This window comes from Plectropomus leopardus, chromosome 14 (assembly GCF_008729295.1).
Source record: "Plectropomus leopardus isolate mb chromosome 14, YSFRI_Pleo_2.0, whole genome shotgun sequence".
NCBI lineage: Eukaryota > Metazoa > Chordata > Actinopteri > Perciformes > Serranidae > Plectropomus > Plectropomus leopardus.
The window spans coordinates 29,004,132-29,018,969 of NC_056476.1; the positions used below are offsets into that span (position 1 = coordinate 29,004,132).

Sequence of the window (14,838 nt, forward strand, 5' to 3'; positions counted from 1 at the left end):
TTTGTAGGTATTCTGAACGGCTTCCATCTCTGACAGGATGTCAATGCTGGTGTAAAGGGCATCTACATCCATTGTAAAAAACAAGCACAGTTCTTGAAGGTGCATTTGGCAGATGCAGCAAAAAACGTCTTGGGTGTTCTTCACATAACTGGGATGTAGGGTAGACAAAGGATTCAGGAAGGAATCAAGGAATTCTGCCACACCATAACTTTCGCTACCACAGTCTGAGACAACTGGACGTCTGGGTGGTACACGATGGGATAGTGGCCAGGTTTCTGGGGCTTTGTGGCTCTTAGGAAGGAAATAAAAAATACTTCAACATATGCAGTTCTTGGGCTTTCAGGTACTGAACTTGTTTATGGAGAGGTATTTGCATTGTAGGGAGTGAAGGACTGCACATTACTGTCTGAGTTGCAACATACATCAATGTCATCATGACGTCGTGTGGTCAGTGTAGTTTTTTGCATAAACTATGTAAAAATTAAGATCTTCTGGCAGTTTCCAAATATAAAGATGTGTTTGTATGTTGTGGAGCCAAAATCCACACAGCTGTCTGCTTGTATCTGCACTCAATAAGTTTGCATTGTTTTCACGTGTCGTACATGCTAGTTCTGGCAAGGAACACCAAAGCATGGGTGTGTCCAGCGGCTCACTTAACACGTGTTACATTTGTGACCACAGTTTGATTACCACCTTGTAAGGCTTGGGGACTTGGGGTGTTGCTACATTTTCTATCTTCTAGGGACCAGACTGCATGTAATAGGACACAAATGTCCAAACTGGGACATCTGCTATAAGTGTTTATAACATTATTATGCTTTATAGACTATCTGATCACATCCCCGGTATGAAAACTGAAAAACTGTTGCCTGACTGAAATATTTTGTAATGTATGGGATATGTACCAATTTGGGCGCATTACTTTTTGCAGAAAAATATATCAACAGTTCATGAGAACAGCCTGCAATATTTTCTGGTTTCTTCACTCCTCTGTGAGAGTAAACTTAATATATTTGAGTTTTGGACAAAACGACATTTGAGGACCTCATCTTGGGCTTTGGGAACAGCATTTTTCACCTTTTTTTACATTTTATAGACCAACTAATCAATTGATCGAGAAAAGAATGCATTGTGCATTTTTTGCACTGTTCACTCGAGGGCGACCGCACCCCACACACACCCTGACACTCGGCCAGGGAACATTCAAATGTATCTGTTACAAAATATCAGCTGAGTGCACAGTGTCTCCTCTCTGGAGCTCTGCCCTGCTGCAACCACAGACTTACTAGCAGCTTCTTCTTTGCTGCAGCTGCTGATTTGGCTCCTTTCTTTAATAGGTACTCAGTAAAATTGCAGAATATTTAAAATGTACAAGTACACAAAAAACAACTTTGTCACAGAAAATCAGTGAAAAGCTCAAAGATCACCAGATCACAGACAGATAAAGGTGATCAACCCTTTGAAAACTGAGCCAAGCCAAGCTTGATTTATTAAAAAAAAAAAAAAAACATGTAAAGAATGCAATGAGCAACTTAAGAAACCCCAAAAGCAAAAAAATTAAATAAATACTTAAATAAAGTACAAGAAAATTACTTGAAAATGAGCTAAAAAAAGAGTAAAGTTTAAAAAAGCCAAGAAAATTAAGGGAAAATGAGTGCACAAAAAGTTTCTAAGCCAAGAAATTACCTGAAATTGACACAAAGAAATGTAGCTTTATAAAAAAAATCCAAAAAGATTACCTGATTATTAGCACAAAAAGGAGTGAAGTTTGTTTTCTTCATAGCCAAGATAATTACTTGAATTAACACAACAAGAATAAAGGTTTTTTTTTAAAAAGCCAAGAAAACTACCTGAAATTTAGCACTAAAAAAGGAAAGTTTAAGGCCGATGAATTGACCTAAAATAGCGCTTAAAAATTATAACTATGCATTTGAGTATAGAATATAATAATGATAATTATTTTAAAAAATGTTGAATGGACATTTTTCCTAGGTTTTTCTAAAATAATTTTCTAAAAATACTTGTTTCTTGCAATTTGCAGGACATGCCTTGTCCAATTACATAAACACATGTAAAAGGTATCTGAAATCAGCACAAGAAAATTGATGTTGATCCAGGTTTCAAAGGGTTGCATGAAACATTGAGATATTCCAGCTGAGGCTGCTGAACACTTTCACTGCAGGCTGAGGGCGAAGGTGAGCACTGTCTCTCGTTCAAACATCATGCGACATGTAGACGGGGCCTGAGGCTGTCACCCACAGGGCTCGCTGGGTCACAGTGGTCGGGGCTGTGCGCGGATGGACATGTGTCCTGGGAGTGCTCAGCTCCAAGTGTTGATCTCCGCAGTCGAGGTGCACCAATCCCTATTTCTTCACCTCCACAACGAGTGCAGCCTCCATTTATCAAAGCCAAGTCTTGGCCTGGACCAGTGACACAGTGGGACTGCAGCTGTCATCTAGGCCATACATTATGTCAGTTAAAGCTGTTTTTTATTAGCTGGATGATAGATAGTTCTTTAATTGTTTTGTTATTTTTTTTCTCCTCATGTGAGAAAACACGGGGCCTGAACGTGGGAATGTGTGGACTCTGCTGTTGCTGTGTTTGGAGAGCAACACGGGAAATCTTGCAGAACATGTGTGATCAGGTTTCTAATGTGCTGATGTACAGAAAGCTGATAGCATGCTGAGGTAGATCCAGTTCATGGGACATGGTTTCAGTTAACATATAACATAGATGGCTTTATGATAAACGGCTTCATCAGTGTGGAGTTAAATCTCTCAGGACTGTGGGCTCCATGCTCTGACAGTCGGACAGTTTATTTAGAGTGCCATCTCTGATTTTAGGAAATAACACCTTAGCTTATCACCAAGAAACACTTTAGTCGGATGTGGTAGTGCTTAATCTTTTTGATTTGGAATCTTTTGGAATCGATAAATGTTTACTTGTGGCCTGACATTATCATTTGCAAATGTTGGTTACCCAAAGAGTTGGGCCAAAACGATTAAATAGAACTCAACATGAAATCGAATTCAACCCTTAACTAAAGGAATACTTTGCACACAAAATGATCATTTGTATATCAGTTATTCACATTGTGTTATGCTGAACTCATGACGAAAACTTTGTTTTTCTTGCTTGCCTCCAGAGTGAATAAAGAAACCAAAAAAAGGCGAACATTCTTGATGAACTGGTTAGCCTGGTAAGACCATCTTGATGGCGTGAGCTCAATATTCTGTTTCCCTCTGTGTATCATCTTTGATTCATTGCCTCCTCAAACACTTTCTAGAAACAACACATTCTCATCCCAACCCGTCACATGGTGCTGCTCTGTCAGTGACCTTCCACATCTACTGAGGCTGTCCAGCCTCATCTTGGTTGGATGTGGAAGGTGGCTTTTGGCGTCACACTCGTACGCTGAAAGCACTGACAGAGCGGACGTATTCGCCGAGTTTGGAGTGTGACCAGGCTGGCATTTCACTGAGCAGTTCTTAAACCACAAGCTTGCCCAGGCAGGCTCCTCATGTGTGCCAAGAACGTTGAAAGGAGAAGTTTTGTATCATATCATTGGGGTACAACACATGCACAGTTAATTTTGGTCTGCAGCTGCCAAAAGGCTCAATAGCTGATGCAAAATCATAGAACATGGGGATGATTGATTTGTTTCACGGAGGTGTCCAGAGTCATCCTTGCCTTGCAATATATTTTACACAACAATTAAGATATGGGTGAGGATTACGATTCTAAAGCTATTGAAAATATCCTAATAGAAAGACTATGAAAAATCCCTGTTGTATGTAGGCTGCCATCCATTTGAGCACACCCAAAAACTTCTGTCAAGCCAAGCACTTCCAAAAAGCACCTGAACAGACAAAATCCCTATATTTCAAGCAGAAATTCAGTCTTTGTAACTAGTGCCATCTTCTGTGGTTTGCTGGAGGAGCAGGGTGAGGACTGTGGACCTATAGAGAATAAACAGGATCATTAGGAAGGCCTGCTTGGAGTCTTTGCTGGAGGGGGTTCCGGTTAAACTGTTGAGCATAATGAACAATGATTCCTGTTCTCTCCCGTTCTCACACACAGGAGCACCTTCAGTAACAGGCTGACACCACCATGATGCACCACACAACACAAAAAAGTTACTAAATCACTGGCATGAATAATTCCAAGTCTTCACACTCATGTCACTCAAGGCTGGTAGTGCTGGTAGGTGTAATTTTATTCACAAATGTCCTCCAATTTCCACTCTTTGTGCTCAGCACATGGCTAACTGCACCCTACATCTGACTACATCGGTTTCTCTTACTCAAATTGTGCAAAATGAAATTGCGAATACAAAACACACCTAAAAGAAACATGTCAGTTTTTCTTTTTTTTTTAAACTCCTCTTTATCACAAAAAAGTTTCTACGCTTGCATGAGGTGGTATTTCAGGTCATTGGAAAAACCCATATTTCACAAAACTGCAATGGAAACACTTTTTTCGCTTTTATAGCTAATATGATGTGCAGCACCCTGTGGCAGTAGTGTGATTTTATGGATACCAACCGCCACTAAACCCAGAGAAGAAGAAAAAGTAAAACAAAGTCACATGACATTCTATAAAACATGGCTATGTGTGGACAGAGGAAGAGACCGAGACTGTCTTAACTCTTATACGAGACAAAGAAATTATGGCGATATTGGCTTAAGTGAGTGGCTGCAATAGAAATAAACCTACCAATGTTTTGAACATCCATCACCCTGCTTCTTGGAATGTTATCGCGTAACATTGCGAGAAATTTTTTGCGCAAATCTGTAATGTAAACCCAGCCAATGTCATCCATGTGACATTGGCTACATGGACTGCTCCTTTAAGGAGCTGGTTTGCTTTTTTGCTCTGTTTCCTTTACTTTTCACTGTGCAGCCATAAATGTGTTGATATTCTGGTGATAGTTTGTGTAAGAGTATAGCAGCTTTTATTTGTCTCGGTAGGCGTCTGCGCAGCAGCTACCGGTGATGGGAAGCTGCGGAGCAGAGCAGTTTTGCTCTCAGAGCGGCGAGCTGGACTCCGGATTATTTGTCTGTTACAAGCTCTGCTTTAACGCCGATGTTTTCCAGATGTTACAGATGTTATTACCACATCATTGCTGCTGGTAGAGCCCCAACTGTGAAAGCAACCACAACAGTCCCAGCCTCAGTACCAGCACTGGAAGTGGAGGAGTTTCACTCTTGTTGTTTCTTTTGGCTAAGGGCCAGCGGGGCCTCTAAAGGCTTTAACTGATTTATTTAGGAAATGTGAGAGTCCAGAGAAGAGATGATGAGGTTTTTCAGTAGCATGTTGAAGGTGGAGACACTCTGATACTGTACGGAGCTGCAGTGCAACTTCAAAGATCACGTAATAATGTATTACACATTATTACAGCTAACCCTGAACACAAGAGGCAACAATAAGGCAACCAGGACAGGACCTGCACATTCAGAGCCCCAAAGAAAAAGGAATGAGGGATGAGGGTTGAGGGATAAAAGGGTGAGGTTTGAGGAATGTATGGATAAAGATTCAAGGGACGAAAGGATGGGAGTTGTAGGATGAGGGGATGAGGGATGAGAAGTGAAAGGATAAGGGCCAAGAGATGAAGGGATGAATGGATGTGGGCTGAGGGATGAAGGGATGAATAGTGAGAGATGAGAGGATGAGGGTTTAGCGATGAAAAGGTAAGAGTCAAGGGAAGAAGAAGGTAGATTTATTAGTCACTTTTTTAAACAAAGTTTAAAAAATGAAATTACAGTTTGTTCTTGATCCTGCTACATCTTTGGAGTTGAAGGATGAGCTGATTAAAATCACCAGCTGCTATGAAAATTCCATCCTGTTGCTGCTGGCGGCATCATACAGTTCCTGCAGAGCATTTTTTGAATTTGCGTCAGAGTCTTGTTTCCTGTCAGCTCTGAACATGGTCCACGCATCCAGTGCAACAGCTTGATCCGAGATGTTAGGGGTTAACCAAGTCTCTGTGAAGATGTGTTCAGAGCAATCTCTGATCTCCCATTGCTGAGCGAGCCTCAATCACATCTCATCCATTTTATTCTCCTGTGACCGGACATTAACCAGAAGAAGGCTTGGTAGAGGAACAGCTCTCTGCTCAAGTTGGGTCAGCCTTGCCCTGATGCCAACTCTCCTCCCTCTCTTCGTCTGGTGCTTTTGAATTAATTACTTCCCTCTGGTCTGACTGGCCGCTAGACGTATGACATTGGTGGAGATGATGATAAGTGCTTCTATATCTTGCTTCATTAGAAGGGGCCATTGAGTTAATAAAATAAAAAGAATAGCAAAAAGTAGCAAGGTTTAGAGAAGCTACTGGCTGCTGCATCTACATGCACCACCATTGTCATAGCTATGATGATAAAGAACTTGAATTCAATCTCAGGTCTGTGTGTTACGACAGAGTTGTACACAGGATATGGTTAGCCTAGCTTAGTGTAAAGTCTGGAAACACAGGGAAACAGCAGGTGTGTCTCTCCCCAAAGTTTTCAAATAAACCCACCAACACCTGATTGACAAAAAGCAACTTTTCTGTTGTTTTTGCATTTCTGTTTGTGCTCAAGTTAAACAATCTGTCGTTTTGGGGAAGAGCAAAATCCGCTCATTGACCACATCTGCAGCCTGCTCTAAAGTCAAAAGACCCTGCACAGAAGCAGGCCTGCTGGGTGGATTGATAAACTGTTTATAAAGAAATAGTTCCAGCACATAACTCCCCTCCAAAAACAATAAATGTCATTTCAATAAACTCAAATGTTGCTCTGTTTATTAGACAATGGCATGTTGAGGGAATTTCCGATTAATGATAAATCTACTGTGTAAACTTCTTGTAAATTCAGATTTCCAAACACTTTATGGAGACAAAAGTCTGACCTGTCAGTGGATGTTAGAAAGGTCAGCATGTCACCACAATGATTAGAATCATTCTCTGTGGACTATGAGGACTACATTTTGTGTTGCGATGTCACTCAGATGTACCTAAGATTGTTGGACAGACAGGCAGACAGACGGATGGGTCACTGGACCAACATCACCACCACTCATCATTTCATTTTTTTTTTTATCATTTCTTGACAGGGGGGAGAGAGGGGATGACATGCAGCAAAGGGCTGTGAGCTGGATTCTAGCCCACGGCCACTGCAGCCTTCATTAATGGGGCGCCTGCTTTATCCACTAAGGACGCCCCCATTTTTATCATTTCATCACACAACTGATCAGTGCAACTTTGTGGAAAATAACTGCCATTTTTCACCCCAAGAATGTGTGTACAGACTAGAGGCCATGATAGGGGATAATCTTTGAACTGATCATAAACAGACATTTACATTCTGCACATTGTTCAAACATTGTTCAAATCCTAATTGTTGCCAGATGTATGCACATCTCCTACAAACACAGTGATGTAGTTCTTTCAGGGACCAAAGTGGGCTCATGCGTTCTAGGATCAGAGGAGATCTGTGATTACAGGGTACCTGGACAGCAGACCCATCATTTATTATGCTATTGCAGATTCAGAATAGGTTGCAAAATAATTATTAGACCTGTCTATAAAACAAAGTATGTTTACCAATAAAAAAACTGAATACAGACTTGTCAAAATGTGTGCAGTTTGTGCGCATTTTAAGGGATTCTGCTTTATGAATTTGGCATGATTTGAGGGATTGTATTTTGTGCTCTGTGGTTTGATCTCTTGTTTAATCCCCATGATATATATAGGGGGAGAGAGAGAAGGGGCAGCATGCAGAAAAGGGCCAGGGCCGGAATTGAACCCTTGGACGCTGTGGCGAGAGACAAACAACCTCTGTTATATGGGGTGCTGCTCCATCCACTGAGCCATTTTTCATTTTTAACAGGACCATTTTTGTCTAGATGTGGACTAAAATTAAAATGAAAAATGCGATTTGGAACACACCTTGTGTTTTTTTGGTTTTTGGATTTCAGTTTACTGTGTTTTCCCCCTTCTGTATTCCAGAGGGGGGTTTAGCAAATTATGCTGAGTCTAAAGATGGGGTCTCTGTGTTCAGTGTCAGCATATATGAACTGAAAAAATTAATAATTTACTTTATACAACTTGTTGAGTCTCAATGTTATATAAACGCCTCCTAAGTAATCTGTGCAGTTACAATATCGCTATATGCATTGTGAAGCTTTTTTTTTTTTTTTTTGCTTTTTTCCCACAGGAGCCTACAGTTAATCAGAGATGCAGAAAATCTGAGACAGCATAGTGTTTACCTTATTCAGTTGTGACTCTCACTGAACTCCTGAATGTATCTGTGGTGTTTTCTGGTCTGTTTGTCCACAGGATATCTAAAAGAAGCTTCTATAAAACCACAGATCACACTATACATTAATGGGTCATGTTATATTTTTAATCAGGATGAAGTTAATTTCACATTAAATGTGATAAAATTCCCTCAAATCATACCATACCGTTACCACTTCCTAGTTATGCTTGGATATGCTTGGATCTGATTTGCCAAAGTCTGTTTTTACACAGCTGTTATATTACAGCTGATAGATCAGTCATTTATCATTCAATCCGTAAAATTCTTTTTACTTAGATTTGTCCACAAACTGAAGTGATTTATACCTCTGCTTCATAATGGGACAGTGTTAAACATAAATATCGTTCTTTATAATAATGTTTAAATTTAAAGTTTAAGAGCTGCGGAATGTGCAGCTGTCTCGTCAGAAATAACGTGATATAACAGCCTTAACATTGCCCATATTAATGACATTTTCTGTCAGCATTTCCCTTAATTGAAGCAACAGTTGCTCTATGCTGTAGTATATTTTATCATTCTTCATAGGCGGAAGTAGGCGTCATGCGACTGTGACTGTTTTCTTGTTTTTTTTGGGTTTCAGTTTACTGTGTGTTTCTCCTTCAACTTACATGAGGCAAATTCTGGACCCTAAACAAAAAACAGAAGGAGGAATTTCACACATTGGAGGTCACATCACCAGGTTTTCATGGGAATAATTGGAAAAATCCAGCCTGAGCTATCGAATCTCAGGATGCATTGAGGATGCTTTGGGTGCATTCACACCTGCACTTACGGGTGTCCACAGATCACTGAAGACACATTTTAATACCAAGTGTATACACAACCAGTAATTAGCCCACCATTCAGACACTGACCTCATGTCCTCTTTTGTTTGAGACGTTTGCAATTACAATTAGAAACTATTTCTGGTGTTTTTAGACACAGTAGGCTGTATTCAAATGCTACCACTTTTAGGCCAAATCTTTAAATGATCCACCAGAATTTTATTCCACAGAGTTGAGTTTTCATGTGATTATAAAAAACAGTAATGCTTATTTTGTTAGGCTGATCATTTCCTAAGGTTTGAAAGAATTATGTAGGCTAAGACAGAGTTTTTGGACCACATTGAGGATTTTTTTTTTGAGACTTGAAGAATAAAGTTGTAATATGAACAAAAAAAGTCATAGTTTAACAAGAATAAAATCATGGTTTAAGGAGAAAGGAAAATTGCAATTTAATGTAAATAAACTCGTAATATTATGTGAATAAAGTCAGAATTGTACAAGAAAAATTTTTATAAGAAAAAGTTGTGGTTGCCAAGGAGGGTGCACAGGCAGCAACCACTCTTCCCAGTGTCGTGCCACACATAGGTCATCAGGTAACCTGTAACCTGCTGTTTTACAGTTTGCTGGCAAAATGTTTATCTCTACGTCCCCCTTCTTGTAAAAATACGATTTTATTCTCGTTAAATTATGACTTTTCCCATAAAATTACAACTTTATTTTCTTAATTTACAATTTTATTCTCATGAAATTGTCATTTTTCTTGTAAAATCACAACTTTTTTTCTTGTAAAATTCCAAATTTATTATTGTAATATTAAGAATTTATTCTCATTATATTACAACTTTTTTCTCGTAAAACTACAACTTCATTCATGTAATATTATACCTTTTTCCCCATAATATTACAACTTTTTTCTTCTAATATTACGACTTTATTCTTGAAATCTACATTTTTTCTTTCTTTAACATGGCCCTAATCAACCATCGTAGGCTAATGACTGATAACAGAATAAGTTTACATTTTTAACAGAAAGAAGTAGAAAAAATAATGAAACAGAGCTAACAGGCCTGCATGTCTTTCACATCGTGTTCGTTATACACTGTCAGCACAAAGGACTGTCAAACCACAGCCACTACATTTGAGAGGCCATTTTTACGAGCTTCATCGAACGTAACTGTGACCCGCTGTGAATCATGGGTAGTGTTTATGTTTTGAAATCAGTCAGCTGATAATGGAAACCTGACCAGCAGCTCGCAATTACACAAAATGATGAACGGAAAGACGGTAATAGTAACCGGAGCGAACAGCGGGATCGGGAAAGCCACGGCAGCCGGCATAGTGAAGCTCCAGGGCCGCGTGATCATGGCCTGCCGGGACCTGAGCAGGGCGGAGGAGGCGGCCCGGGAGATCCGACAGCAGACCGGGGCAGACGGCTCTCTGCTGGTCCTAAAACAGCTGGACCTGGCCTCCCTCACATCTGTGCGCACTTTCTGTCGAGACATAATAAAGGTAGTTGGATGACTGTTACAAAGCGACGTTTGCCTCCCAGACAGTGTAAATACTCCCCTTACCTGACGTCACGCCAAACCTCATTAAAAATGTGTACAATTTTATAAATCTCCTCTTTTATCCCCAGAATCTACAATTGACCCCAAACAATGGCATATTTTCCGTTAGGAAAAATAACACTCCTTCATTCGGCATACATTTATTCCACAAAATTTAAGTATTTTACAACCTAATAAGCCTGCTATTTTAGTATTTTCATCAAGTCAGCATTAGCTGACGATATGACGGAGAGTGAAAGGCTAGGTAAATATTTTTAAATATATTTTGGTCAGATAGGTTCCACTCACGGGATTAAATTAATGCCGAATCAAAGACCATAACACAACGATTTACGCAAGTACATTTTAAACACGTGCTATTTTGCTATCAACATGTATTCATTGACAACTCAGTAAATGCAGATTTTTTAAATGAGGTTCTCATAGCTTATAAGTAATTGTAACATTACTTGACACTGTAAATAGATAGCTTGTCTGTTACTAAAGTTTGCAGTGTCTCCATCAAATCTAATGCTAATTTACTGATTTACTGCTGTTTGGTTATTTTGATATTTCAATGATATGACAACAATGGCAAATAAAGTAATTCTCAGTTGCGTAATCTTAACCTTTTGAAACCTGAGGAAATCGTCTTCATTTCTTTCAAAAACATGGAAAGAAGGCAATGAGCACCCTTTTCCCCATGTTTTTGAAAGAAATTGAAAGAAAATTTGCTCAGGAGTCAAATGTTTGAATGTTATTTTAAAGGGTCTGAAAGCAGCACACGAAAAGTAATGTCGCTTCAGCTTTCAAATGGTTACATTTCAAAGCATTTATTAAAACCACAAAACCACCTGATATTTAGCATAAAATGGGACATTTAAATATTTTGTGGGCTGACTGCTATTATTAATCCTTTGAAACCTCAGCAGATTATGTTGATTTCTTTCAAAAACACAGAAAGAAGCAATGAGCATCAAAAGAATAAGAAATTGTAAAAAAGAAAATTACCTAAAGTAAAAAAAAACAAAAACAAAAAAACAGTTAAATAAAAAAGCAACGCACACAAGACATTAAAAAAGTGTTTTAAAATTATTGGGTCACATAATTTTAAATATGTAATATTAATAATTATAAATATATTTTGTTCCCTACCTTTTTTCCTATTTTTTCCCTAGCCTTTTTAAAAATTATTGTGCTAAATCTTCTAATTTCGTGCAATTTGTGGAATATTACATACCAAGTTGCTTATTCCCCTTTTCCCCATGTTTTTTAAAAGAAATTGCTAGCAATTTAAATTGTGAAATACATGTGAAAGGCGTCTGAAAGCAGCACAGGAAAGGTGATGTTCCTCCAGGTTTCACAGGGTTAAAACATGATGTATGCTTACTCTGTAGCACATATAGTCCTGAGACCAGCTGGTCTATGTTCTCAAAGTCTGAAGCAGACTGTTCCTCTGTGCTGCTGAACAGGAGGAATCTCGGCTCGATGTGCTCATCAACAACGCTGGGATCTATCAGTGTCCTTACACCAAGACGGAGGACGGCTTTGAGATGCAGTTCGGGGTCAACCACCTGGGCCACTTCCTGCTCACCCACCTGCTGCTGGACCTCCTCAAACAGTCAGCTCCCAGCCGCATCGTGGTGGTCTCCTCCAAACTCTACAAGCGCGGTCACATCAACTTTGAGGACTTAAACAGCGAGCAGAGCTACGACAAGGCCTTCGCCTACAGCCGCAGCAAACTAGCCAACCTGCTGTTCACCTGCGAGCTGGCGCAGCGCCTGGAGGGCAGCGGCGTGACGGTGAATGCTCTGACTCCGGGCATCGTGAGGACCAACCTGGGCAGGCATGTTCACATCCCAGGGTTAGTGAAGCCCGTGTTTGACCTGCTCTCCCGGGGTTTGTTCAAGAGCCCCGAGGAAGGAGCTCAGACCTCAGTGTATCTGGCGTGCAGCCTGGATGTGGATGGCGTGCAGGGCGAGTGCTTCGCAGATTGTCAGCCTCAGGTTCTGCTGGACAAAGCCACAGACCTGGAGGTGGCCAGTAAACTGTGGGACATCAGCGAGGTCATGGTGGGCATAACCACGTGAGATCCAAGATGAATTCATGCATCCTAAAGACACAAGTGAACTCGACTGAAATCCTGAAATATTCTAAATAATCAGTGCCTTGCTCTATAAAAGTCTGTCATTAATTCCAAAGCACACTAGTGTCACAGAATTTTATTTTGTTTTATTGTATTTTACTATTTTTAAGATTATTTCAGGGGGACAAAGAGTGGACAACATGCACTAAGTGTCGAAAGTGGAATCAAACCCGTGTCTGCCGTGATAAAGACACAGCTCTTTGCACATGTGGCGCCCGCCCAATCAAGGGAGCCACCGGGCACCCCAGAAGTTTTATTTTAACATGCATATTTTTTTTAACAGTGTCTTTATTTGGGTTTTCAATTACAACAGATATTACATATAAATAAAATGCTTTTGTCAGCAAATATGGTATACTATAAAATGGAAAGGCCTACTGAAATCATACTAAACAAACCAAAACAGCATCAATAAAAAAAAAGATAAATTAGAAATTAAAAAAATGAACACAGTAAAGCAGAGGTGAAAAACATATGGTAGTTGAAATGTGCAGAAATCTTACATTTGGCTATTATAGGCAATGGAGGATGCCGCGGAAGGTCTTTATTTTCATCTGTCAATCAGACTTTATTTGTATAGCAGTTTTCATACAGATGAACTGTACAACATGTTGCGCTTTAATGTATACATCAATCAATCAGACTGTATTTGTAGAGCACTTTTCAACAGATGAACTGTACAACATGCTGCGCTGTAATTGGCATACAAGACAGTTAATAAAATTCTGCAGAATCGTCCATGTAGCACCTTAAGGTGTGAGGAGCTCCTGGTTCCAAAAGTATTTCTACCCAATATAAAGCCTTCAGATAACCAGTTCAATAAAATTATTAGAATATTTCAGTCTGATTTTTAACTGATGGAGAAATTTTAAAAAATGGACAACAAATGATTTTCTCTCGTTTCTTCTCTTTGACGTCTCCTTCATCAGCTGCGTAATCTCATATCACTTCATAATCAGGTGCACAATATATACTGTAATAGAATAATGCTCAGCGACTTGCCTCATTTACAGACTGCCTCATTTACACACAGGCTCCGGAGAGGGGTGGAGGGGATGGGGGGTTGAAAATCCATTTTCTTCAGGGGTTACTTGGGCTTCAGTCAGCCATGCTGACTGCTCTGAGAGCAGTCATTAGCCGGGAATGTTTTCTCTCCAGGTCACCCATAGATAGAGCACTTCTCCCTGCATCAAGTGGTAGTGAGACCCCCCCCGCATACATAATGACTTTCCCACCTGTATTCTTCATTAGGACATTTTCTGGATCATTTATTGAGAGCTGGAAAACAAGGTCTAAACACAGAGGCAGCCACTTTATCAGATTCACCCCACACAAGCTGCTCCTGAGGCGGTTTAATGGCAGCTCCGTTCTATTTATTTTACAAATAACGCCAATTAGTGCAATTACAGAGTTTAATGTCTGTAAATGGCACAGTCGTATTGATAGGCCCACTGCAATGCTAATATAAATGTGAGGGCCCCTCTCTGCCTGCTTATGCTTCAAGGGCCAACACATAATGGTTCCATTAAAAGTGCATTAAATCTGTCTATTCCTCGGCTTCTGTCGGATTGACTGTGCTAGGCTCTCCAGCATGATCAACTCATGTTAGAATAAGCACAAAATGTACCACTGTTCCTAGTTTATAATTGACACTGTTAACCTTTGACCTTTAACATCTGGACATACTGAGCTTTAATGCTAGCTGGGTTATTTTGCTTTAAAACAGCGACACCAATGTCGATAAAACACAATTGCGAGATGAGTGAGGTTATGCTACTTCTCTCGCGATGTTAACCCTTTGAAACCGAAGTGAAATTGGCTTGATTTCTTTGAAATGATGTGAAGAAGGCAATGAGCAATGAAAGGAAAAAATACCTCCCAAATTAACAAGAAATTAGTAAAAAGTAAAAGAAAATTACCTGATGAAATTGGAAAAAAAGTAACGTAACGTTTTATAATTTGTAATTATGATATTTATACATAGGGTTTTCCCCTTGCTTTTTCCCCCTTTTTTCCTCGGGCTTTTGAGAAATCATTTTCTAATCTACTAATTTCTTGCAATTTGTAGAAAATTTCCCACCAAG

At 39.7% G+C, this 14,838-nt stretch overlaps 1 protein-coding gene across 2 annotated transcripts; it reads left to right on the forward strand.

Moving 5' to 3' along the window:
- Positions 1 to 10,287: 10,287 nt before the first annotated feature.
- On the forward strand, positions 10,288 to 13,102 carry LOC121953476 (retinol dehydrogenase 14-like). 2 transcript variants are annotated; one of them, XM_042500608.1, is made up of 2 exons: positions 10,288 to 10,570; positions 12,081 to 13,102. In XM_042500608.1, exons 1-2 carry the CDS (start codon positions 10,328 to 10,330, stop codon positions 12,696 to 12,698), a joined length of 861 nt encoding a protein of 286 aa, XP_042356542.1. In that variant the 5' UTR covers positions 10,288 to 10,327; the 3' UTR covers positions 12,699 to 13,102. The 2 variants fall into 2 exon arrangements, with proteins under 2 accessions (XP_042356542.1, XP_042356543.1); XM_042500609.1 differs by having other exon boundaries at positions 10,288 to 10,540.
- The last annotated feature ends 1,736 nt before the right edge of the window (positions 13,103 to 14,838 follow it).

Excerpts from the sequence above, each read along its gene's own strand:
- LOC121953476 (XM_042500608.1), top strand. The coding sequence starts at position 10,328 with ATGATGAACGGAAAGACGGTAATAGTAACCGGAGCGAACAGCGGGATC. Across the intron at positions 10,571-12,080 it reads TCTGTCGAGACATAATAAAG|GAGGAATCTCGGCTCGATGT; the intron begins GTAGTTGGATGA and ends GCTGCTGAACAG.